This window comes from Lycium ferocissimum, chromosome 10, assembly GCF_029784015.1.
Source record: "Lycium ferocissimum isolate CSIRO_LF1 chromosome 10, AGI_CSIRO_Lferr_CH_V1, whole genome shotgun sequence".
NCBI classification, from domain to species: Eukaryota; Viridiplantae; Streptophyta; class Magnoliopsida; order Solanales; family Solanaceae; genus Lycium; species Lycium ferocissimum.
Window position 1 is genome coordinate 1,688,079 of NC_081351.1, and position 23,525 is coordinate 1,711,603.

Sequence of the window (23,525 nt, forward strand, 5' to 3'; positions counted from 1 at the left end):
CTTCATAACCAGTGAAGATTTTGAGTTATGGGAAATCATCACGAATAGTCCTACAATTCCCATACGAGAAAGGAATGATGACTACCCTAAAAGAAAGAAGAGACTATAAAGAAAAAGACATCAAGGCAATCCAGAAGAACGCCAAAGCCAAGAAGTTGCTTATTTATGGCAATAGACTTGATGAATATAACATTATCTCCTCTTACAAATATGATGTCACGACCCAACCGGAGGGCCGCGACGGGCACCCAGTGCTAACCCACCCGGGCACCTCTTAACATACTTTCACATCTCATCTAGGTGAGCCACATGGCTAAATCATACTTTTCATTCATCATCATTCTAATCTCATTGGGCGACAATTCATTTATATCAACATTAACAACTATGCCCCGAATAAATGTACATAAGCCGACGAGGCTTAACAAAATAATATCCAAAATATAGGCCGACAAGGCCAAACACATCTAACCATATACACATGTCTACGAGCCTCTAAGAAGAATACGTCATATCATATAGGCGGGACAGGACCCCGCCGTGCCCATAAATATGTACACAAAAGAATCTATACCAAAAAGCTACGTCTCCGAATGAAATGGAGCCCACATGTAGTCCCGGATAATGAAGCTATGGATCGAGTCTGTCTCACCGGCCACTGCGGCAGACGTGGCGACGTCCGCAAACAAAAGGACGATCGATACGAAGAATGTATTGAGTATGTAAAGCATGATCAATATCCTTTATGAAAGCATAATAGACAACATATGAAATAACATAGGATGAGAGATAATAGTATCATCGTCGCTGCTTACTTGCTTTCCATGGGACATTCCATCTCTGTTGCGTATCCGTGTACATACGTCCGTATAAAATTGCTCGTTTTACCTTTCGTATCCATTTTCGTATTCGTATTCATATTTCCGTTCACACTCATATTCATGTCTTATACATTGCGTATACATAGTCTTTACATAACATTTACATATACTTAGCATATTCGTGCTATTGATGTCATATACATAGCATTTATATGGCATACCCGACCACGAAGGTTCGGTGTTTCACATACACAGCCTACGAGGCTCGGTGTCATAGATACACAGCCTACCAAGGCTCGGTGTTATCCATACCAAGCTGCGGTGGTGAGCGCGCATTATATATATATATATATATATATATACGTTCTACAGCAAATATAAGCTCGAGGTTTCATGGTAGCCACGCGTGGGCATATATACATATAAGCATCTTTAGCATTATTACCATCGTACGTTCATTACATCTATCCTTAAAGGATTACTCGTCATATAAGGAACTTAGTACGATCGTATCATATCGAGAATCATAAGCTTAGTGACTTTAGAGATAGGATCATTGCGGAATATCGTAGGTTCATAGAAGGATAGATACTTGGCCAAAGAACCATGCCTTATGAAAGAAGGGTTAGTCTTACATACCTGTGCGTTTAGCTATTCTATTACTTGAATGTTCTCCTTTAATGCTCACGTTCTACCTTCATTAGAGTTTATACTGGCATTAGATAATCGATAGCCTAGCATACTTGACTAAAGCTAGAGAAAATTGGCGACATCTCTTTTGTTTATACAACTTTCTCCATATCATATATCAACTCCCAAACATTTATAATATCATTCATAACATCATAAGCAATAATCTTCACATCTATATTATCCATATTTCCGATTCTTCGAATCATCCATAACCATAGACATATCACACTATTACGTCCATTCATATACAATGTCGATTCCATGTTCACAATATCATTTATAACATGGTTATAATCATAATGTATCAAGAATTATAACTCAATTCAAACATCTATTCAAAAGCGACGCTATTCCCGCGTTAATGACCCGTTTTATACCACTTTTGCAATCAGTGTTTCAACTTTCAAATGGCTTAAACAACGTGGAAATGTCATAAAACTTACCTTAGATGGTGTAGGAATGAATCTTGGGTGCAAACACCTCACTTGAGCAAAACCACAGTTTCGCGCCCGACACTTGGATTCTTGTCTTAGATGAACTTTAATGGGTTTCTTATACTTGATTCACTTGGTTTGGTGAAGTTGAACACTAATTTTTCTTGAAATCTTGTGGGAGAAATGTAGAGAGATGTTCTAAAGAGAAGGAGTGAAAATGGAAATGAAATAATGAACTTGGTCCCCTTTTTAATAACTCGAAAAATCTGATCTGTCGGGGGAAATTATACGGCGCTTATACGATCGTATAAATTTATACGATCCGTATAAGTGACCGTGAAATGGACCCTTCAACACCTCGTCTCTGTGACCATTATACGGTCACTTATACGGTCCGTATAAGTGACCGTATAATCCCACCAGTGAGGGACCTTCGTTGATGGTTGGTTATACGGTCGTATAACGATATACGGATTAGTATAATAGTATAACCCGTCGATCCTTGAACTTGCTCTCGTCACTTCGTTTGATCTCCAATCCTTATGGAATCTTCTTAACACTTGTTTATCACCTCATTAACAATCTAAGGGACGTTGTAACTCTTCTCTAAAACATTATTAAGCCATCATTAACTCGTTGCTCGTAAATCTCTTCCGATACTTATCGTATGCCCTGTCTTCTCTTGGCAAACTTTCTCCCCTTACTTCGAATACCTTTGAAATCTTAATTAGGGTCATCAAATATCATTCCTTACTTATCGAAATACTATATACTTCGTGCTCTTCGTTAGCCTAATCACTGTGCATCAACGGAAAATTTTCCGAGGTGTAACATATACCAAAGAAGTATAGACATTTTACAGACAACACATGAAGATACAAGTCAGGTTAAGAAGTCGAAAATTGCCTTATCAAACAAGCAATATGAGCTTTTTAAGATGAATGAAGAAGAATTCCTTCAGGAATTTGAAAGATTACCTTGTAATACACGTAATTCTCAATCCTCCTTGAAAATTGAAGGGTGTAATTACTTACTCCCAATTACACTCAATTCCCTCATAGCCAAATAATTACTTGGCCAAACAAATAGGTCAAACTGTGTAATTACACTCAAATGCAATTCCAGGTCCTTCCAAACAAGGCTTAATAATTCTATTATAGACCTAATTCAACTTAATAGCCCCCCGATCAATGTTTTAGAATAATAAAAAATTTGAAAAAGAAAACGGAGCCGAGTCATGTTTAATTGAGATTTGAGACTGAAAAGGGTCATTTTGCCTCTTTCGTTTCCAGTAATTCATAATTTCGAATTTTTGCATTAGAACAGTTGGCAATTAGGAGTATTTCGCTTTGCCATTTCGAATTCGTTCTGCCTGAGAATAGAGAGGGAAGATGGGAGAAGAAGCCGCCCTTCCTGTTGATGATATGAATAAGTCATCGCCTTTGCAAAACAACAGCAAAGCATGGTCATCGCCTTTGCAAAACAACAGCAAAGCATGGCACACTTACATATCAGAGGATCTGCCTCGCACTGTCCAACAGTCTACTGATTCCGCCATTCGCTCTGCCCGCAACATTCAAAATACTTCCTCCAGTCACCTTCGCACTCTTCAGGTCACTATTCATTTAATCACCCCCCTCCCTTTTCTCCTATCCCGGGTTTTCTAGTAATGCTATGAATAGCATGTCCGCTGTTTTTTTCCTTTCTGTGTGGATTATTTTGTGTTAACTATTTTGGTATTACTATCTGTTGCTGCATTTGTTTTGTATCCTGTCTTATTTTTATTTTGAGCGAGTGTCCGTGGGAAACAACCTCTCTACTCCATAAAGATAAGGGTAAGGTCTGTGTACATCCTACCCTTCCCACCTTCCCAGACCTCACTTGTGGAATTACAATTGGTATATTGTTGTTATTTTGTGTTTACTGTACTTTGAGTTGGGGGTGTCTCAGGCCTCATTTGTTTTCATTAAGATTAAGACGTCTGAATCTGAATGCATATCCGAACCGAATGATTAAGATGTTGTCTGTAGGTCTGAACACTGATTGTTTGTTTTCCAACATCTGAATGTGTATAATGTATTTATTTAAACTCAATAATTATATAATTCAAATAAAAAAGTAACTAAATATTATAAAATAAAACAAATTTAATAAAATAAAATATTATTTGATAAAAAAATGAAGCATTTATTTTCGCTAGTAATGGCGGAGATGCTTTGTAGTGGTGGTGGGTGGGGGTGGAGGGGGTAGGGTGGTGGGAAGTGGGGGGTGGGGTTGGTGGTAGGGGCGAAGCTGGGGTGGGGGGTAGGGGCGAAGGTGGGTTGGTGGGGGGTGAAGGTGGGGTTGGTGGTGGGGTGGGGTTGGAGTGGAGGGTGGGTGGTGGGGTGGGGTGGGGTTGAGGTGGAGGGGTGGGGTTGGGTGTTGAGGTGGGGTTGGAGCTGGTGGTAAAAATTATCCATATAAAAATACCTCTTAATGATATTAAGACTTGGTTCAAAATCTTAATGATTAAGACCTATTCAGACCTAATAAGTTCTTAGATTTTAGTGTAAACAAATACACTTAATGACCTAAGGTCTTAACCATTCAGATTCAGACCTCCATTAAGTGCAAACAAATGAGGCCTTAATCTTCCAGCTAGGAGATATTTATACAAAATGAGGGGTAACATATTTAAACCCCATCTATTTGTTTTTCTCTTTTTATAGCCATATTCCCTGTTAGGGGTCGTTTGGTAGGATGTATTAGAGAAAATAATACATTTATTAATCCCTTGTGTGGTAGTGGTTTTCTTTAAATTATGTACACATCCCAATTCAGTACTAGTCTTATACATAGAAAATCTATATATAACTAATGCCAGTACTATTCTTACTCTAACACACCCTATTCATTGAATACAACAGACCAAACAATTAATAAAAAATAATTACAACATATAACTAATCCCATCATTACTAACATAGGTTGAAAACACTACCAAACAAGGGGTTAAATAATACCAAAGCTAGTACCAGTAATATTTTCTCTAATATCTCTTCCATACGACCCCTTAATAGTTATATTGCTTGAGTTTGAAGGAATAAAACAGACTTTCCCCATGCATGAAGTGCTGGTATGCGGAGTGGGGGATTATAATACATAGCCTTCCCTTTGCATTTATGCAAAAAGGTTGTTTTGCACCTCGAACTCATGATCTATATGTTACCAGAGAGCAGTTCTACCATTGTGCCATGGCCTGTCCTCATAGAAGTTTGAAGGGTTACCATTTTCTTGTGAGACCACTTGGTTGGGTGGCCTGAATTGATATGGAAAGTTCCACTGGAGATATGCAGACACGGAATTATTACTTTGTTTGATGAAGTAATAATTTCATTAATGGAATCAAGTGGACGCAAAAATTTACTTAGATGAACTTAACAAAAAGAAATATCTTGTCAGTTCTGGCAACTAAAACTATGCTATTAGTGAACTGACAAATCCAAAAAAAAAAAAAAAGTTGGGTTAAACGTTTTGCTTCTAGAGAGTGACACGAAGTTGAGATTCCACCAAAAAGCTGCTCCAGGAAGGGACCATCAGCCCGATGTTCTTGATGGCCTTGTCAACTTTGTATGAGCTCCAGCTCCGATAGGCCTCTTTGATGTTGAAAAGCATGACCCAACACCTACCAAAAAATGAGAAGATCATATTCCATATCTCAAAAGCTATTATACAGTGGAGGAGCAGGTGGTTGACACTTTTGGCATTAGACATACACATATAGCATCCGTTTTCCCATTGTATGCTTCTTTTCCTGAGATTTCCCGGGGCCAAGCATGCTACGTGCAAAGCTGTGCAGCTAAAGCAGATGATTTTAGTGGTAACTTTGTTCTCCACTCTAACTTCCATGGACAAGAGTCAAATTTCTTGAAATGTAATGAGCATATCCTGCCTTAACTATGTATACCCTGTCATCTGAATTGCTCCAGGCTATAGTGTTCCTCTCCTGAGGGTTCAAAGTACAATTTTCTAGTCTTGTAAGTCGCTCAACCAAACTCTCCATTTCCCAATCAAGGTTCCTGCTCAGTTGTAGATTCCATGCATTCCCTCTCTGTTTTGAGCAATTGATGAATCATGATTGCTTGCTAGTAAAAAGACGTGGGGGAACTCATTTTTCAGGGTGCTGACCAGGCACTTGTCTTTCCAGAACTTTATGTCTGATTCATTCCCTACTTTGAAGTAATTGTTGGGGACAAAATCATCCCGTAGTTTAGCAAAATGTATTTCCAAGGTCTAGTTTCATGAGGGCTTCTTGCCAGCTTAGTAGACCAATGATTAAGCATGCCATGTTTAGCTGTGACTACATCTTTCCATAACCCAGGACTAATGACCCCAAAATTAAAAGTTGGGAAGAAAAAAATTAAGGCTAACTAGAAAATGATTTACCCTTTCTCTAAAGATCACCTCCTTAAAATTAAGTTCCAGGAAGCAATCTTGAAGTCCGGCAAAAGCAATTCTATTACTCAATCCTGAACAACTTGCTTCCAATAATCTTAACTTGCCAAGAAGAATGACTTGACCCGCAAGACTATAACTACTAGTGATTCTATTCAGTTATTGGAAATAATTAGCGATCCCGACTTGAGCCACTCATCATATAACCATAGTGTTACATAAGGAACCTAAACGGAAAACTGAAAAGAACTATAAATAAATATAATTGACTTGGATTTATGACTTCAAGACCGAGCCCATGGGGTTGAGTATGCACAACTTCGTACACTTTTGGAATATTTTGTTGAAGTTGAAAATAAGAGTATTTGAAGTTGAAGGTGAAAAATAATTTTTGGAAGTTGAAATTGTGTGTGGACATGAATTTCACTGGAAAAAGTTGACATTTTGTGAGTGAAAACCATTATTTCACTTGAAATATCCCCCAAACCAGTTTTTCAAATTCCCTATTTCAAGTTGAAGTTGAAATAATTGACCAAATCGTGAACCACACATTAATTTGCAAATATTATTCAAATATCTGAAATCAGTACCGGTTTCTCAAAAAAATAATAATTCAAATATCTGAAATAATGTGCATGTCCAAACGAGTCCTTAGCGCCTTGGTGCCAGCACTAAAGCAATGCACCACCTACGCGAGGTGAAAGGGACAACCTAATTTTCTTACCTAGTTTCAGAGATTAAACAGCCTTTGGCAACATTGACCCCACATTTGTTGAGGGAATGTGTTGTTGTCTTCTTATATGGTGTTAGGGAATCCTTCACCTCATGAGCTAGCTTTTGAGGTTGAGTAAGGCCAAAGGTTCATTTGCTTCGGGGTTCCATCTAAATCTTTCCATATTATCTTATCTTTATTGCCAATTCTAATCTATAAGTAATGTTTTGCAGGATTTTATGCCAAAGATACAAGCCGAGTATAAAACTTATGAAGAGGTTTTCTTCAGGAAAATTAAAGGTTACTTGCACATGCCTTCGTATAGTTTCGTATTGACTACTGTGCTCCTCCCCTCCTGAATGGTTAGATCTAAAATTGATTACTTGTCTACCTTCTATGCTTTGTAATTGGAATGCTTTTCATCATTTGTTGATCAACAAGCTTTTTTTTTTTTGAAACTGGTAACTATTGTATATATATATATATAAGCGGGCAACACAGTACATGGGTTGTACTGAAACCATATTTACAATTGTACTTCAGAAGCTAAACTGATCTACCTCATATTGAATCTAGCACATCAATTATGGTAGCAGTATCATTTGAAAATATCTGTTTACACCAAAAACATAATAGCAAGAGACAATTCAGTTTGATCTTCTGCATACTATTCTCTATATTTTTAAAACATCTTGAATTCCTCTCCTTCCAGATTGTCCACCAGATGCAAGCAGGGACAATTCTCCATCTACTTCTGTTCTTTGCCATAGACCCTGCTTCCTCCCAACTCTGTAAAGCTTCTGTAATCTTTCCAGGCATGATCCAGGATATGCCTTTAAGATTAAAGAAAATTCTCCACAGCTGTTCAGTCACTTCGCAATGTAGGAATAGATGGTTAACTGTCTCTGCTTTATCTCCACACAAAAAACATTTGGGACACAATGTTATCTGTCTTTTCATTAAATTTTCCTTGGTGAGGACACTTCCTTTGCCAAGAGCCACACAAAACAAGCCACTTTGTGTGGGATGTTAGTTCTCCAAATATGTTTCCAAGGCCAATTATCAATCTGCTGATTAGACTGATTCATCAACCTATATGCTGCATAGACCTTGAAATCACCATTGTTGTTACCTTGCCATCTCAATACATCTTCACCTGCCTGTACACCACTGAATTGTGCAAGTATTCTGTAAAATTCAGTTACTCTGTCCATCTCCCAATCATTGAGTAATCTTCTGAAAGTTATATCCCAACCTTGAGGTGTCCACATTTCTGCTATAGTCTTCTGTTGGTGAAGCACAAGATTGAATATGTCGGGGAAGTGTACTTTAAGAATCCCTATTTCATGCCAGTTGTCCTCCCAGAAGCTAGTTTTGTTACCGTCCAGGACTTTGATCTTTGTTTTGCTTTTCAGTTCACTCCAAAAGGTCCTGATGGACCTCCATAAACTAACCCCATATGGTGTATCAACCTCCTTGGTCATCCATTTGTCTTCCTTCTCATATTTGGCATTTATAACTTTAACCCATAGAGTCTGATTCTCATTGGTAAGTCTCCACAACCATTTCATCTTCAGTGCTTTATTGTGAATCTTCAAATTCCTGATTCCCAGACCTCCATATTTCTTTCCAAAGTAAGAGCTTCCCATTTGACTAGATGATACCCTTTCTTTTCTTTGTTACCTTGCCATAGGAATGCTCTCTGATTCTGTCCAGCCTTTTAATGACCCCTGCTGGGATTGGAAACAAAGACATCATATATGTAGGAAGAGCATCTAAGACTGAGTGAATGAGCGTCAACCTACCCCCCAAAGATAAGTATTGAGTCTTCCATCTAGCCAGTTTCTTCTCACATTTTTCAATAACACTGTCCCAAATTCCTATGGATTTAGATTTTGCTCCCAGTGGCATTCCTAGATAAGTAGTTGGTAAAGCGCCAACTCCTCCACCTAGAATTGCATTTAGTTGTGCCATCTCTGTGACCTCATTGATGGGGAATAACAGGCTTTTCCTCCAGTTAATGTGTAAACCAGAAACACCTTCAAATAAGACTAAGATCACCCTCAAGTATCTCAACTGATCTTCTTGTGCGTCACAAAAAATGAGTGTGTCATCAGCATACTGGAGATGTGTCACTTCCATGCTGCCCCTGTCACCTGTAGCCACTTCAAAACCTTGAATCCACCCATTTAAACTAGCAGTTTTTATCATATTATTGAGGCCTTCCATAACCAGAAGGAACAAAAAAGGAGACAGAGGATCTCCTTGCCTGAGACCTGCTTTGTGATCCAAAAAAACCAGCAGGAGAACCATTAATAAGAATTGAGAAATTGACAGTTGTGATGCAATGCTTGATCCACTGAATCCATTTATGTCCGAAGCCCATCCTTTCTAATAATTTTAGCAGAAAAACCCAATTAACATGATCATATGCTTTCTCAATGTCTAACTTGCATAGAATTCCAGGTTTTTGTTGCTTAAGTCTAGAATCCACAGCTTCATTTGCCACTAGCACAGCATCCATGATTTGTCTTCCTTTGATAAATGCCATTTGTTGAGAATCTACCAGCTTTGTCATTACCCTTTCAATCTTTCTGTCAACACTTTGGAAATTAGCTTGTAGAAACTGCCTATCAAACTGATAGGCCTGAAATCCCTCAGTTCCTTTGCCCCTTTCTTCTTAGGAATCAATGCAATGAAAGTAGCATTGAAGCTTCTTTCAAAGACTTCTTGATCATGGAAATTCTGCATAGCATTCATTATATCATGTTTCGCCACTTCCCAGCATTTGATGAAAAAGCCCATGGTGAAACCATCTGGTCCAGGGGCTTTATCGGCTGCGCACAACTTCAAACATTTCAGTACTTCTTGTTCCTCAAATCTGCCTTGTAAAAGATCCCTCTCTTCCTCTGAGATGACTGGGCATCTTTCAAAATGACAAGAAGGCCTCCATTCTTCAGTTTCTGTATAAAGCTGCTGATAAAAGTCAATGATTTCCCCTTTGATTCTGACAGGATCCTCACTTAACTCTCCTTGAACTAGCAGTTGATCAATGTTGTTGTACCTCTTGTGAGCATTAGCCATTTTGTGAAAGAACTTAGTGTTCTTATCACCTTCTTTTAGCCATAAGGTCCTAGACTTCTGTCTCCATGAAATCTCTTCATTCTTGACAAGTTCCTCATACTCCATATAAATTGCAGTCTTCTTTGCTATTTCCTCCCCAGTTAAAGGTCTGTCACCAAGTACCGAATCCAGGTCTGCCATCTGCCCCAACAATTTCTTTCTTTGAGAGTTCAGGTTTCCTTGCTCACTCTTGCTCCATTCCTTTAGCTTTGTTTTAAGAGCTTTCAGTTTGCAAAGCAAGAATGTAGTCAGGTCTCCCAATAAAATTAAAAGAACTCCACCAGACATTAACTCTATCAGTAAAACCTTCCAATCCCACCCACCAATTTTCAAACTTGAAATAATTTTTGTTCTGAACCCAAGTACCACATTGTAATGCTACTGGAAAGTGATCAGAAATTAGCCTCTGGAGAAGGGATTGTTTGATATTATTGAAGCTGTCATCCCATTCTTTAGAAATAAGGATCCTGTCAATTCTTGAAGCTATATCATGATTATCCCCTTTGAACCAAGTGAAATTTCCACCCTCAAGTTGGGTATCAATTAGGTTCATATCTTCTATAAAATCAGAGAATTCCACCATACCCCTTGTTCTTGTAATACAATTCCTCCTTTCTGAGCTAAATCTAGTGACATTAAAGTCACCGCAAACAGCCCATGGCCCTTCTATCAGTCCCCTTACAGACCCAATCTCATCCCACACTATCCTCCTTTCTAAGTAGGAGTTAGGTGCATATACCCCAGTAATATGACAAGAAAAATCCTGCAATTGTGCCTCAAATTTACAAGTTCCAAACCCTACTGTCCCACACCGACAAAATACCCCCTCTTGTACCACTAGCCTCCAACCAAGCAAACCTCATCCACCTGCCACCCCATATCTCCTTAACCTCCTCTATAAAATTCCTCTCTAGTTTAGTTTCCTGGATACAAATGATATCTGCATTCCAGTCTAGTACTAAACTTTTCACTATTGTTCTTTTAACCTTTTTGTTCAATCCCCTAACATTCCATGATACCAGTTTGAAATTCATGGATCAACATTAGTCGAACTCCTCCCCTTATTCCTTTTACCATTGCTTTTGTATTTGACATCAAAAGTGATGAGGCCTTTCAATTCCTGGGCACCTTTGAATCTTGTCTTCTTGCATTCGAAATCTGACACCATCCTTCTAGCTTGTCGACTACTATCGATTTGCTTTAAAAGTTCCAGAGCCTCCTCTTCGTGCCCCTGCAATTCCCCCCCAAGAATTTTGCTTAACTTGATCATGTTTTGATGTACCCATACTGTTGCCTCCATCTCTTTTTCAAGAAAGGATTGTTGTTGTTGAATGAGCAGTTATCTCTCAGAAAAGGTTCAGCCTCTTCAATTTCCCAGTTATCTCTCAGACTAAGTGAATTCTCCCCTGCCTGAAACGTCTCGCTATCTTCGCCAATTTTGTCTTCAACATCCTTTTCATGGATTGTTGCTTCTCCAAACCCTTCTTGTTGTCTGAGCTCCCCAATTTCCATCCCCTTTGTGTTCGTGACCACCTCTATAGAAGAAATAGCGACTCTTTCACCCTGTGTGTTTGCATGCGGGGAAGACTGTTCTAGAAGAGAGATATCCAGTGCTACGGTCCTTCTGTCATCTGCTTTTTCTTCCCATTGAGAATGTTGAATGCCATTGGAAATTAAAAGCCCAGCTAAATCAGGCCCATCCTCTCCTTTTGTAATATTCACAGACTTGGGGTGTGTGGGGAGGCCCAATTTAACAGTTTCATTTAAAATTCTCACAAGCTGGTCACGTGCTACTGCTACATCAGAACCTCCAGCTATTTGACAACTGCACACCACGTGCTTTCCCCAGTTCAAATCCCTAAAATTCTGGAATTCTCTTCTGTTACAAGTCAGATTCTCTTTTGTCCAGCGGTCACTACTGCAACTTGCAACCTTGGCTGTCTCTTCTGCAATCTCTTCTCTGACAACTCCGGTGGTGGCTTCCGATGGAGTTTCAACCCTAGTTTTGACTTCGGCCCATATCGGGATATGATAAGACAATCCATCTCGAACTATTGTCACTTCTCTTGGAAGATCTCTGCCATCATTGGATACCAAGATTCTTGCCCATTTGAGATGATTTTTCAACTCTGTCTCTTCTTCCGTAGCAACCCATCCTCCACATAGATCTCCTATTTGTTGGAATACTCTCTTGGACCAGAGATTAAGAGGAACACCAACTGCTTTGATCCAAGTGTTCTTGACTGAAACAGAGTCTGACAAACACCCCACCATGGGGCTCCACCATTCCAGTAGGAACCTGGATTTTTTCCAGTTCCATTGGCCTTGAAGAATCTTCTCAGCCATGAACCTATTAGGGAACTCGAATAGAAATAGACCACCATTCATCTCATAAATATTGACCCCAATTACCGATTTCCAGTTGATTGTTGTCCACCTTCTCACATCGGCCAAGGTGGGTTTCTCATCTGCTTCTTCTCCACAACACCCTACTAAGCATCTCTTTAACAACCCATCATCCTTGGAGCCAGTGGAATCACTGATATCAATATTTCCATTCTTCGTTCTCACTTCTGAATCACTGATATCAACAAGCTTTTGTTGCACATTTTCAAAAACAAGTGAACCCTCATTGGTTTATAGATGATATCACTCTTGCACACTTGCTTCTCATACATGTAAATATAAACGAATTCTGTCAATCACCTTTTCCCCTACTGTGAGATCGTGTATGACCTTTCATTATGCTCTGCTTTCTTGAAAAATCCATCGAACAATGCCTCATTCCATTGAGGAATCTTTATTGGCATGGCAGGGAGTCAACATTCTGTAAAAAATGATGAAGCCCGCTTTACCTGATTGGGGGTCATTGAAATGGGAAAAAAAATGTAGTCGATGACTTGGGGAGAATCTTTACCAATGAACATGACAAAGTGGCTTTGCATGCTTCCTTGGGCAGGAAAAAGCTGTTCAAGGAGCTGATGAGCTTTTCACTGTTCTTTGTCCTTTTTGTAAGCCTAATTAGCCTTTAAATTAGGCTAGTTCCTATTTTTCTACCTGTGCTATGGTACTTTATTCACTCTCTTGGTGCTTTCGTGTATAACTTCAATTTACTCTTTGCTTATCCGAGGGAATAAAAAGGAATGCCTGAGTGATATTCTCCTTTATTCCTACATACATATCCTTACTTTTTATTGTTATCTTTTGGAATGTGACAAGACCATTGTGACTTTATTAATCTTACAATAGGAATCTGATTTAGAGATTAACTTGGTAAATAGATTTTTCTCCTATAAATGCTCTTCAATCTATCCTTTCAGATGAGTTGGTAACTGCGAGAGAGCACCCTGCTATGGCTGGGGGAATTGGTATTGCTGCTGGCCTCCTCCTCATGCGAGGTATTAGATGTACTTATTTTTGTTTTTCATTTTTCATGCACAATATGCTGGCGATTGACTAGGTATGAACTTAGTCTTTACTTAGATTGCTAGAAGAAATGGCATTCCTTTTGTATACTGATTCCTATCCTCAATTGTTTTTCTGAGGATTCCTCATTGATTATTTTAAAATGTTGAGATGACTGTGGAGTGTGGCTAAACCTTAAGTTTATTGTTTAAGTTATTCAACATAGAAAAATCCATCAGTCCAGTTAAATCAAGATTAACAAGGCTTAAAAAGTTTTCTCAAATTAATAGACATATTGAAATTTAAGTTATTATAGTGGGAGATAAAGGATATAAGCCTGTGACTGGATAAGAGCCCATCTCCAATATGTAGTGACAAACTTATTGTGAGTTTCTAAGCTCCTAGACAACAGTGTATGAAATAGGTGGCATTTGCGTTTTGTTTTCAATTTCTTTTATTATTTTTGATGTTGAGATTTAGCGAATGTGCCATTTGTAAGTAGATCAATTTAGGAGATCTTTGCATCCTTCAGTTTGTAAGTGTGAACAGTTCACCCCAACCACTAACCCCACAAAAAAGAAGAATCATTTCTTTGTAGGAAAGGTTTTTATAGAAAAAATTAATATGCGGTTAATAACACTGTCGTTGAATTTTTTATATGTGGTATAGTGATCGCTTCAGTACCTCTGTTAGGAGGCGAACTAATGTAACTGAAAATAGTAGTACTTTGATAATGGCTGATGTTTTCCCTTTTGAACTTTGGCATCTTTGCTTTCCTATCAGTATTCATCATTATTATAAAAAAACTCGATAGGTAAACTGGTCATAGTCACCAAAGAAATGAAAACAAAACCAAGATTACAACAGCATAGAAAGGTCTCGAATGTATAATATGATATTACATAAAAAGCAGCCCCAACATATGTATTTGCCTAAAGTGAGAGGCAACTTCTTTTTGTTCTTTTCTTTTAGGATGTGGTCCATTGCGTTTTCTTCTCCTAGTTAAGAATTTTTTTTTTTTTTTGACAATGAATTAGTTAAGAATTTTAGTTTTTAACCTATTATTATTGCTTAAATTGCAATACCTCTGCCTTTCAAAACTATATAATGGCTCCAAAAGTATTGAATTGGGATTAATAATTATTTGATATTTGTAAAAGCAATAATTTGATTGATGGTATGGGCAAACACTCAATGTACCAATGTTAACATTATCCAAAAAGAAAAAAACGCTCAATGTACCAGTGACATACAGAATAATACAGAATACAGTTCTCAACAAATCTTATCCACTCCTCTTAACTAAGTTACTAACAGGAACTTTTTGGCTGCACCAAAAATTGACTAAAAGTAAAGGGTTAGTCCTAAGTTGCAAAAACTTTTTTCATCCCTTCTCTCACTTTTTCTCATTCCACAACATCCACATAAGCTGAGGTGAATCTAGGATTTTTAGAACATGGGTTCACCACTAAAAAAAAAAGAAGGAAAAAATGTGCTAAGTGGGAATTGATCCCCAGTCCTCTAGGTAAATAACTCAACCTTTACCAAGTGCACCATTTAACCTTCTTGTAGCATGGGTTCCGGAAGATGATATTATACCAATTTTAGAAAATATATACATAAAATACCTAGTATGTAGAGACCATGGGTTCACGTGCCCCAAATTTTCTACCTAAATTCGCCCCTGACATAAGTTCCGAACAGGCTACGTTCCATGCTCTGCATCTTTTTTTTTTTTTTTTGAGATGGTAACAACTCTGCATCTTGTTTTTTCCTTCTGTACTTAGCACATCTCTAACAGTTGCCAATATTGACCATTGCATTTTCAACAGATTCAACTCTGTCTACTAGAGTTTTATTATTACTTGGCACTATACCAATAAATGGTTCATATTTTTACTCGAGGGCTTGCACCTATAACACCAGCTGGCATATGTGCTAACCTTCTTTTTCTCATGGTTTCACTGATGGGATGAGTCCACTTGCTGCCAACCAAAAGAAGCACGCCTTTTCTCAGAGCTGTAGCAAATCCATACTGACTAATAGGGAAAAATGTCTCCACTCTCCTTACTAGCCTATTTAGGAATATACTAGCAAAAAGAAACCGCTACACTACTTGTAAAGTGATTCTATTTGGTTTTGAACCTCCATCATTCAGTTCTCTAAGTTTCTTTTGAACTTCATACTTCAAAGAGCCTGCTTTCTTGATCCCTGTGTACTTGTGCTGTTGATATTCGCTTTGGCTCGAGATATAATTGATTGTTGAGAAAGCACTGCTCAGATTGTACTCACTAATACCATGTCGGCAGTCGCCACCTACGTGTCTAGAAACTTATTGTGCCCCTAATCTCAACTACTAAAGTGATGTTTCCGCTGAACTCATCCCACACCCCTGTGAAGTTTCTCCATACCCTGCATTTTGTAGGGTAAGGCAATAGTTTTGCTCCTCCATCCCCTTTGTCGAGTTCGCACTTTATACTAGAACTATCCTCTAAGGGGACTGCATTTCGTTTTCAAACCATTTTAGCCACTTCTGCTGTAGGATTTTGTTAAAGAACCTCAAATCTTTTACGATGAGCCCATCATCTTTCATTGGGAAAGTTACCCACCTCTAATTAACCAAATGAAACTTGTTTATTGTCCTCCTTTGTGTCTCATAGAAAATACCTTTAAAGTCTCTCCAACCAATTTGTACCACCAATTGGCGCATGCATGAGAGATACTCCCTCTGTCCCAACTTATGAGACACTTTTTGCTTCTCGATTCAAACTGTGTGACCTTTGATCAACATTTTAAAATGTATTTTTTATCACATTGACATGAGAAGGGTTTTGTAGTAGTTTTCATATAGTTTTTGAATATCTAAATTTTAATTTTTAAAATATTAAGTTGATCTAATCCAATTTAGCTTTGAAGATTAGTTAAATTGACTCTCGATTAACGAAAAGTGTCACATAAATTGGGCAGAAGGAGTATATGATGTGTTGGATGCTAGATTGGGTGCTCTTAATTAATACCTCCTTGTCTCCTTTCAATAAGAACCTCTTTTTCCATTCCACTGATCTTTTTACTTTTTCTAGTTGCTGGGTTTCACACTGGGTGCTTCTAGTTTGATGCTCCAAGTGGCAGGCCATTTAAGTTGTAGACTACCTCATCCCGCAACCGAATGACTATGCAACTATTCCATATTTTATCTCTTCCGTGGCAATGATTTCACACTTTTTTGATTGATCCTCGATACCGACGTAACCAGGTACCACAAAACTGTCTTAGATACAGTAGTTGAGCTTCATATGCATCACAAAACACAAGAGTATCATCTGTGAATAAAAGGTGTAACATTCTGACATACTAGCTTAAAATGCCTTGAAAGATCTGTCAGCAACTGCCCTATCCATCATCTTAGTTAAGGCCTCTGTTACTAGAATAAATAACTTTGGAGAGTGAACAGCCTATCTTAACCCTCTGGAACTTGCAAAGAAACCCCATGGACTTCCGTTCCCTAGTAATAAGAATAGGATCTAATCAACTTCCTTCATCTTTTGCCAAAACCTATCTTTATTTTTCACTTCCCTCCCCCCATTCACTCACATCCTCTCCATTTTTCTCCCCTCTCCTTTCGCCTTGTGCATTCCGATGTTCTTTTCACTTGCTTCAATTTTTTACCCATTCTCCTCCATGCCCACCTTCTGTCCCACTCCTTCGCACTACTAACTTCCCTTGTTCTTGCACAATGTCCATTCATAATCCTATAACCCTATCCTCAAAATCATCGTAGGAAACCCCTAAAAATTTCCTGAGTCGCAGGACATTTTGATCCACCCACTCCATGTCCCCTTTTGAAATAACCAATTACTGGTTCTCCTCCCCTTCCTCACCTTTTCCACCTGGTAATCACCATATGCAACTCTTCCTCAGCTTGTGGATCTTCTGATACAGCTACGATTGCCCTATTTGCGGTATGATTTGAAAAAGGTTCTGGTCGAGCAAGGGAAGAACACGGGGGGAATCCTCGCCCCTTCCTTTTCTTAGGTTTTCCACCCTCTGACTTCCCTTTCTTCTTTGTGGAAAAAATAGATCTGTCTTCTGGATATTTTACATAATAAAGGAACTGGGATTGCTCAGGGTTTGTATCCCATTGGTGTTATACAAGGGTTGATATCCTACACCAATGTATGCATATTTTTGTTTCTGTGTTTCATAGATATACAGCATGACATGCTAGATTTGCCCAAGTTTGTATTCAACACGATATTGCTCTCTTTGTCCTGCTCTATCCTTACCCGTGGTCATTTATCCAGAATTGAATATGTAGCTTTGAATTCGCTTCACTTACTGATTTTAGCATACAGAATGTACCTTTATGGGAAAAAAATTCAATTAGTGGGGTCCATCTTTTGCTGTTTGCTATGTCCCTTCTCATGCTTGTTTCCAGACACAACCCTCTCTTATAGCCACATCTATTGATTACAAATTGTTCTGTAATGCAACTTCAGTACAGAAAGGATAATATTGTGGTCCTCAAACTTGATCTCCTTCAGATTGATGCCTTGTTTCACTGCAATATTTGCCAAAACCAATAGCCGTATTTTAGGTTGCATTTGCTTCAACTAATTATATCTTTTTAGAACCATTTGAGGATCATATCACTAAGGACCTGAATGTTGGAGGATTTAAGCGTGCTTGCTTTAAATGAGTTTTCCCTTGAAATAATGTTTGGTTCATCTAGCAAGATGGGTTCTCGTTTTTAGGAGTTGCCAGTTTTGAAGAATCAGGAGATCTGTTTAGGTTCCATAAACAAGCATGTGTATTGCTAAGTTTTTGTTTTTTCTCTCTCCAAGGATGCTTATTCCTTAGTTGCATTCGCTGAATAATGACATAAGTTTTTGGTAGCTAATATCAAGGTATCTTCTCTGCTGATCTAAATGACATCTTCCTGCAGGACCTAGAAGATTTCTGTTTCGTCAAACACTGGGCCGTTTCCAGAGTGAGGAGGTAGTCTACTCCCTTGTTCATGCAAAAGAAAAAAAAAAAAAGTTCAGTTATTTTATATGCCTCTTGTTCTAAAACCTCCATTGGGAGCTTTGACTAAGCAGCTGACATGATTCAGTCCTGAGCATATGTCATCTTTTTTAATCTGATTAAAGCAGTAATTCAACTTTTCAGGCCAAGTTTAGTAAAGCTGATAATAATGTGAAAGAGTTGGGCCTGTCTGTTGACTTAATGAAGAAAGAGAGTAAAAAACTACTTGAAAGAGCGGCTCTCGCTGAAAAGGATATGAAATGCGGCCATTCTGATCTCATGTATGTCTTTTCTGTATGATTGTTTGTGTGGTTGTCTTTGTAGCTTCTGCATTTGATCTTTTAAATTCTTAGGGATGCTGGAAATAAGATCCAAAGTGTTGCAAAATCGGTCTACAAGGCTGAAGCTCAAGCTGCTGGTAAGTGTACCCTACTTTCCTTATTATTTTATGAATAAGTACTTTTGCTCATTTCCTTCATTACCCTCTGCTTCTCATTGTTTGCTACATGAGTCTGCAACCAATGCAAAACCTTTCTCTTCTCCTCTAAATTAAGAGAAGATTTGCAGATGCTGTAGAATGAAGGCTTTCTAGTCTTAGACTTACCATCTGTTACATGAAAGCATGAGTTTTTGGGTAAAACTAGGTATTGCTTTGCTAAATGAAGAAGGTTTTGTCTTATACAAATTCTGCTTCCCATATAGTTTGCACTATTTGGGAATGCATAAAGTGCCTGGTTTTGGAAAAAAATATTAAGGTGCTTATTGGAGGCAGATATAAGGACAGGCTAGAGTAGTGAATAAACCTGCTGTTTTGCTGTAATTGGAAAATGGCTGATCGGTCTGCATCTTGTTATCTTCCTAGGGATGTATTGATTTAGATTGTTGTATTATGAAACGATACCTTTTTAGTTATGCTATCCATGTCCTTCCATCAAAGGACTTGAAAGACATGAAAAATCAAGGCCGTACCTTGTTTCATTTGTGTTTTTGATGTAAAGAAAACTTCCCTATTAACAAATGATTTCTTATTTCATTTGTATTTTTTGTAATAAAGACAACACTCCTTTTCTAAAGGTAGTTGGATGGATTTTCTGGAAACTTCATTTCAAATCCCCATGTAAGCTAACAATTTCTTTGTTGATGTTCAATGGAAAACTTAATGCAACTTCTCTTTCTCAACTGATAGATTTGATGGATGTGCTGCGGGAAATTCCGGGTAGAGAGGCTTTAAAGCTAAGAGCAGATGTAAGCTCCCTTGGCGAACAAATGTTTTTTTGCATATATGTTCATCAATTTCTACTATCTAGTTTTGATTTAAATCTGCATTGGATGTCCTCATGTTTACCTGAGTATGTCACTCAGGTTGCTTCAATGGCGTCACATCTACGTCAGCAAAGGACTACAATTGACAAAAGGATTGGCAAGATTTCTGAATTAGGTCTTCCTATATGAGAAGAAATGATTTAAGACCATTGCACTGGTTTTGGTTGCCTAATAACTTAGGATGAGTATTGAAGAGAGCCACCGGCATATGGATGAACAAAGACACTCCATTCTCCTACATTGTTTAAGCCTTCGAATGCAATTTGTTTGTAGGGAACTGCTGCGAGAGAGATGGTGCAGTAAGATTAAATGCCACAAATTGTAAGTTTGTGGATTTTTTTCATCTGTTCGAGTTAACCCTGTGCAGAAACTATGATACACAATAAATGAAAATGAGACGTCTTCCCTCTTATTCGTCTGCCCCTAACACCTATGGGGATCAGAGCTTTCTACGTATCTTGGTCCTTAAAAAAGGGCATGCAATTAATAGAAATTTGATAGTTACAAATCATCTAACAATAAGCTTTCTGCATCATCTGGCACTGGAAAACTAAACCTTCCTGAAATTTGGTAGGGTGCAAGTTGGACTATCTATTCGTCATATAGATTATTTATGTATACTTATATGGGTCTTGCTAACATGCTACATGAAGGTAATATATTAGCAAGATACCCATTTTTGCTTTACCCGAAGTACCCCTTAATAGCTTATTGGAACATGTTAATATAGGTGGTTTTTTTATTTATTTATTTAATTTTTTTTTTTTTTTTTTTCAAATAATACTAAACCTAACACATCTGGTAACCCATTTTCTCCCTCTGTTTCCTCTTCTTCTTCCCCACCCACTCTGGCTCTCTGCCATTCCTATATTCTTCTTCAATATCAAGTAAAAGGATACCATGGCCATAATCTCTAATAACTAAAAATGTTTTCCAATTCTGATACTACGATCTATTTGATTTTTACCCCATTTCTTCTTTTGCATTTTTTTTTTTCTAAATATTTCGGGGCAGTCTTGGAAAGATTCGGTACAACATCAATGGTGTTACACGTGTAATCAGTGGCCTCTTTTTCTTATAAATTACATATGATTTCAAAGTTAAATTTGTCATGAAATTTATGTTCTTAAGTTGGATGTATATGGGTTTAATGGCTGAAAGAATCTCAGTTAAAGATATAATTTACAATCCATCAACAAGGAAATTGAAACAAAGAAAATTAAAATTGGCTCCTTTTCGTTAGAGAAATGCTGGGTGTAAAGTAGAAGAACAATGGATGATCAAAAGACAAAAACCCCTTTAGCTCATTTGTTTCTAGTGTGTTATTAGGGTCATTTTAGGAAACTAAATAATGGGTGTCTTGCTAACCTATTACATTCATAACAAGACCCTATATATATATAAGTTTGCTAATTGACTAGCATGAATGTAATAGGTTAGCATTGCGCTCATTTTTTTTTTTAATATAGACACTTGAACTAAGGTATGTTCTAATTGAACACCTAAACATATGCTATAATTTTCCAATTAAAGTTTTTGGCTTAATACATAGGTAACCTCTTAAACTTGACAACAAACTCCATTTAGACACTCGAAATACGGCATGTTTCAAATGAGTACTTGAAAACATAATAAAATGTTTGTATTAGACACTTTCGGTTCATAATTTTTTTTGTGCGTGTTCTCAAATACCAGTCGCAGATATAGTTAAAATATGTCACCTTCTTCGCCTCAATAGAAAATAAAAGGCTTATGTAAAAGGCTTATGTACAATAGCCTGATGCTACGTTTCAAAAAATTGCACGGTTTATCCTTCAAAATGGGTGGTCTTTAATTTTTGCCCTTCAAAATGGGTGGTCTTTAATTTTTGCTCTTCCTTTCATTTAATGGATTTTCTTGGACCAAAATGCCCTCCAACCTGGAGGCACGAATCCATTTTTACTTCACCCCTTGTTGATTATCGAAAGAAACAACTGAAGAATAAGAAAATCTGTTGTAACTGAATCGAGACTAATTCAAGCGAATAATGGAACCCTTTTCTTGGATCCTTACGTATTTGGTGAAAGGGAAATCTACAGGCCTGTGGTCTTTGTCCAATATATTGCAAGACGTTGATTTATCTTTAGTCTCAAGAGAATTGTAGGAATATTGAAGCCTCTGATTCTGTTTCTAAATAATGTTTGTTGTAATTGTTAGCTTAGGTGCAAGTGAAGAGCAAGATGCAAAGTGAAAGTGCATAGTGTTGTTGCTTCACTCATTTTTCCTATGATTATTGTTGGCATGCCAGATGCTTGATGAAATGCTACTCTTTGAAACTAATGAATTGCTACTCTTTTATATTTCTAAGTTGAACAACTATATATTATTTGCTTACACCTACTTTGATTGTAGTTGATATCATTGATGTTGTGGCATCTTCATCTACACTTCCTGTGGCTAATGTAGAATCTTTTATTTGCTCAGCTTTGGTCATTAAAGAGTTGCTCATCCCTCAGGGAAACAACTTAAGAGCCCGTTTGGTTTGGCTTATAGCTTAAAGTGATTTTGCGAACATATTTGAAAAAAATAAGTTGGGGTAGTCCAACTTATTTTTTTAATATCATTGTTAAAACTATAAAATTTGCTTTTAGATAAAGCTAAGTTAAATGGGTCCGATTATTTTTTTGAGCTTATTTTAAACTAAAAATGACTTTAAAAATTTGTGACCAAAGCTAAAAAAGCGACATAAGCCAACTTTATAAGTCAATCCAAGCAGGCTCTAAGTTAGTTTGTTAAATTTAAATGGCTTATACGCTGAGTTTTCTCTCTTATGAACATGACCCATTTACTCTACTACTCCAATGTAAGTACATTCCACGATTTTAGTTAAAACCAAAACCAAACCGAGCCCAACCAAACCGAATAAAAAAAGCAGGCATTTGGTTTGAGTTTGGTTTGGTTTTAAATTTGAAAAAAGCAGGTAATATTTGGTTTGGTTATGGTTATAGTAAAAAATAACCGAATAAATAAAGAACAAATTAATTATATATATACATAAAATTTATAATTATTTATATGTATAATATTAACTTTTCATAAATAATTAAAGATATTTTATACCTTTTAATTAATTTAATTTTGGTCTACTTATTTTAAGGCTCATGTCTTAAAAGAATATGTCAAATCACGACAATCCAAACCCAACTCTAATAAGTCGTAAGCATAAGGGGTAAAAAGTAAAAATCCTACTATCTCTTTTCATTTTACATTGCCATCGGCATGTATTTCCCTCAATATGCGGCAAAGTTCGCCCTTGTGGCCGTGAGAAAAAAGAGCTTCATAAGAAATTTGAAGAATGTAGAGAATATTTGAATTATCGCGGTAATCGCCATGAAAAAGCAGAGCCAATAGAGTAAATAAAAACCGGTGGTTATTATTTTACTTGGTTTGGTTATGGTTTTTAGACATTTAAAAACCGACTAAATTGGTTTGGTTATGGTTTTAACTAATAACCGACCCAAACCGAACCATGAACACCCCTACTCCAATGATAATTCTTGTCCCTCCGTGAAGAGGAGG

At 37.4% G+C, this 23,525-nt stretch overlaps 1 protein-coding gene across 1 annotated transcript; it reads left to right on the forward strand.

Annotated features, from left to right (window-relative positions):
• The first annotated feature begins 3,339 nt into the window (after positions 1–3,339).
• Positions 3,340–20,379, forward strand: LOC132033368 (RGS1-HXK1-interacting protein 1). Its single transcript, XM_059423324.1, has 8 exons — positions 3,340–3,561; positions 7,328–7,394; positions 13,538–13,615; positions 18,565–18,617; positions 18,789–18,925; positions 18,998–19,062; positions 19,831–19,889; positions 20,007–20,379. The coding sequence occupies exons 1-8, from the start codon at positions 3,340–3,342 to the stop codon at positions 20,094–20,096; spliced, it is 771 nt and encodes a 256-aa protein (XP_059279307.1). The 3' UTR covers positions 20,097–20,379.
• Positions 20,380–23,525: the final 3,146 nt, after the last annotated feature.

Coding starts and splice junctions, on each gene's coding strand:
- LOC132033368 (XM_059423324.1), top strand. CDS start 3,340: ATGGGAGAAGAAGCCGCCCTTCCTGTTGATGATATGAATAAGTCATCG. Junction 3,562..7,327: donor GTCACCTTCGCACTCTTCAG/GTCACTATTCAT, acceptor AATGTTTTGCAG/GATTTTATGCCAAAGATACA. Junction 7,395..13,537: donor TTTCTTCAGGAAAATTAAAG/GTTACTTGCACA, acceptor CTATCCTTTCAG/ATGAGTTGGTAACTGCGAGA.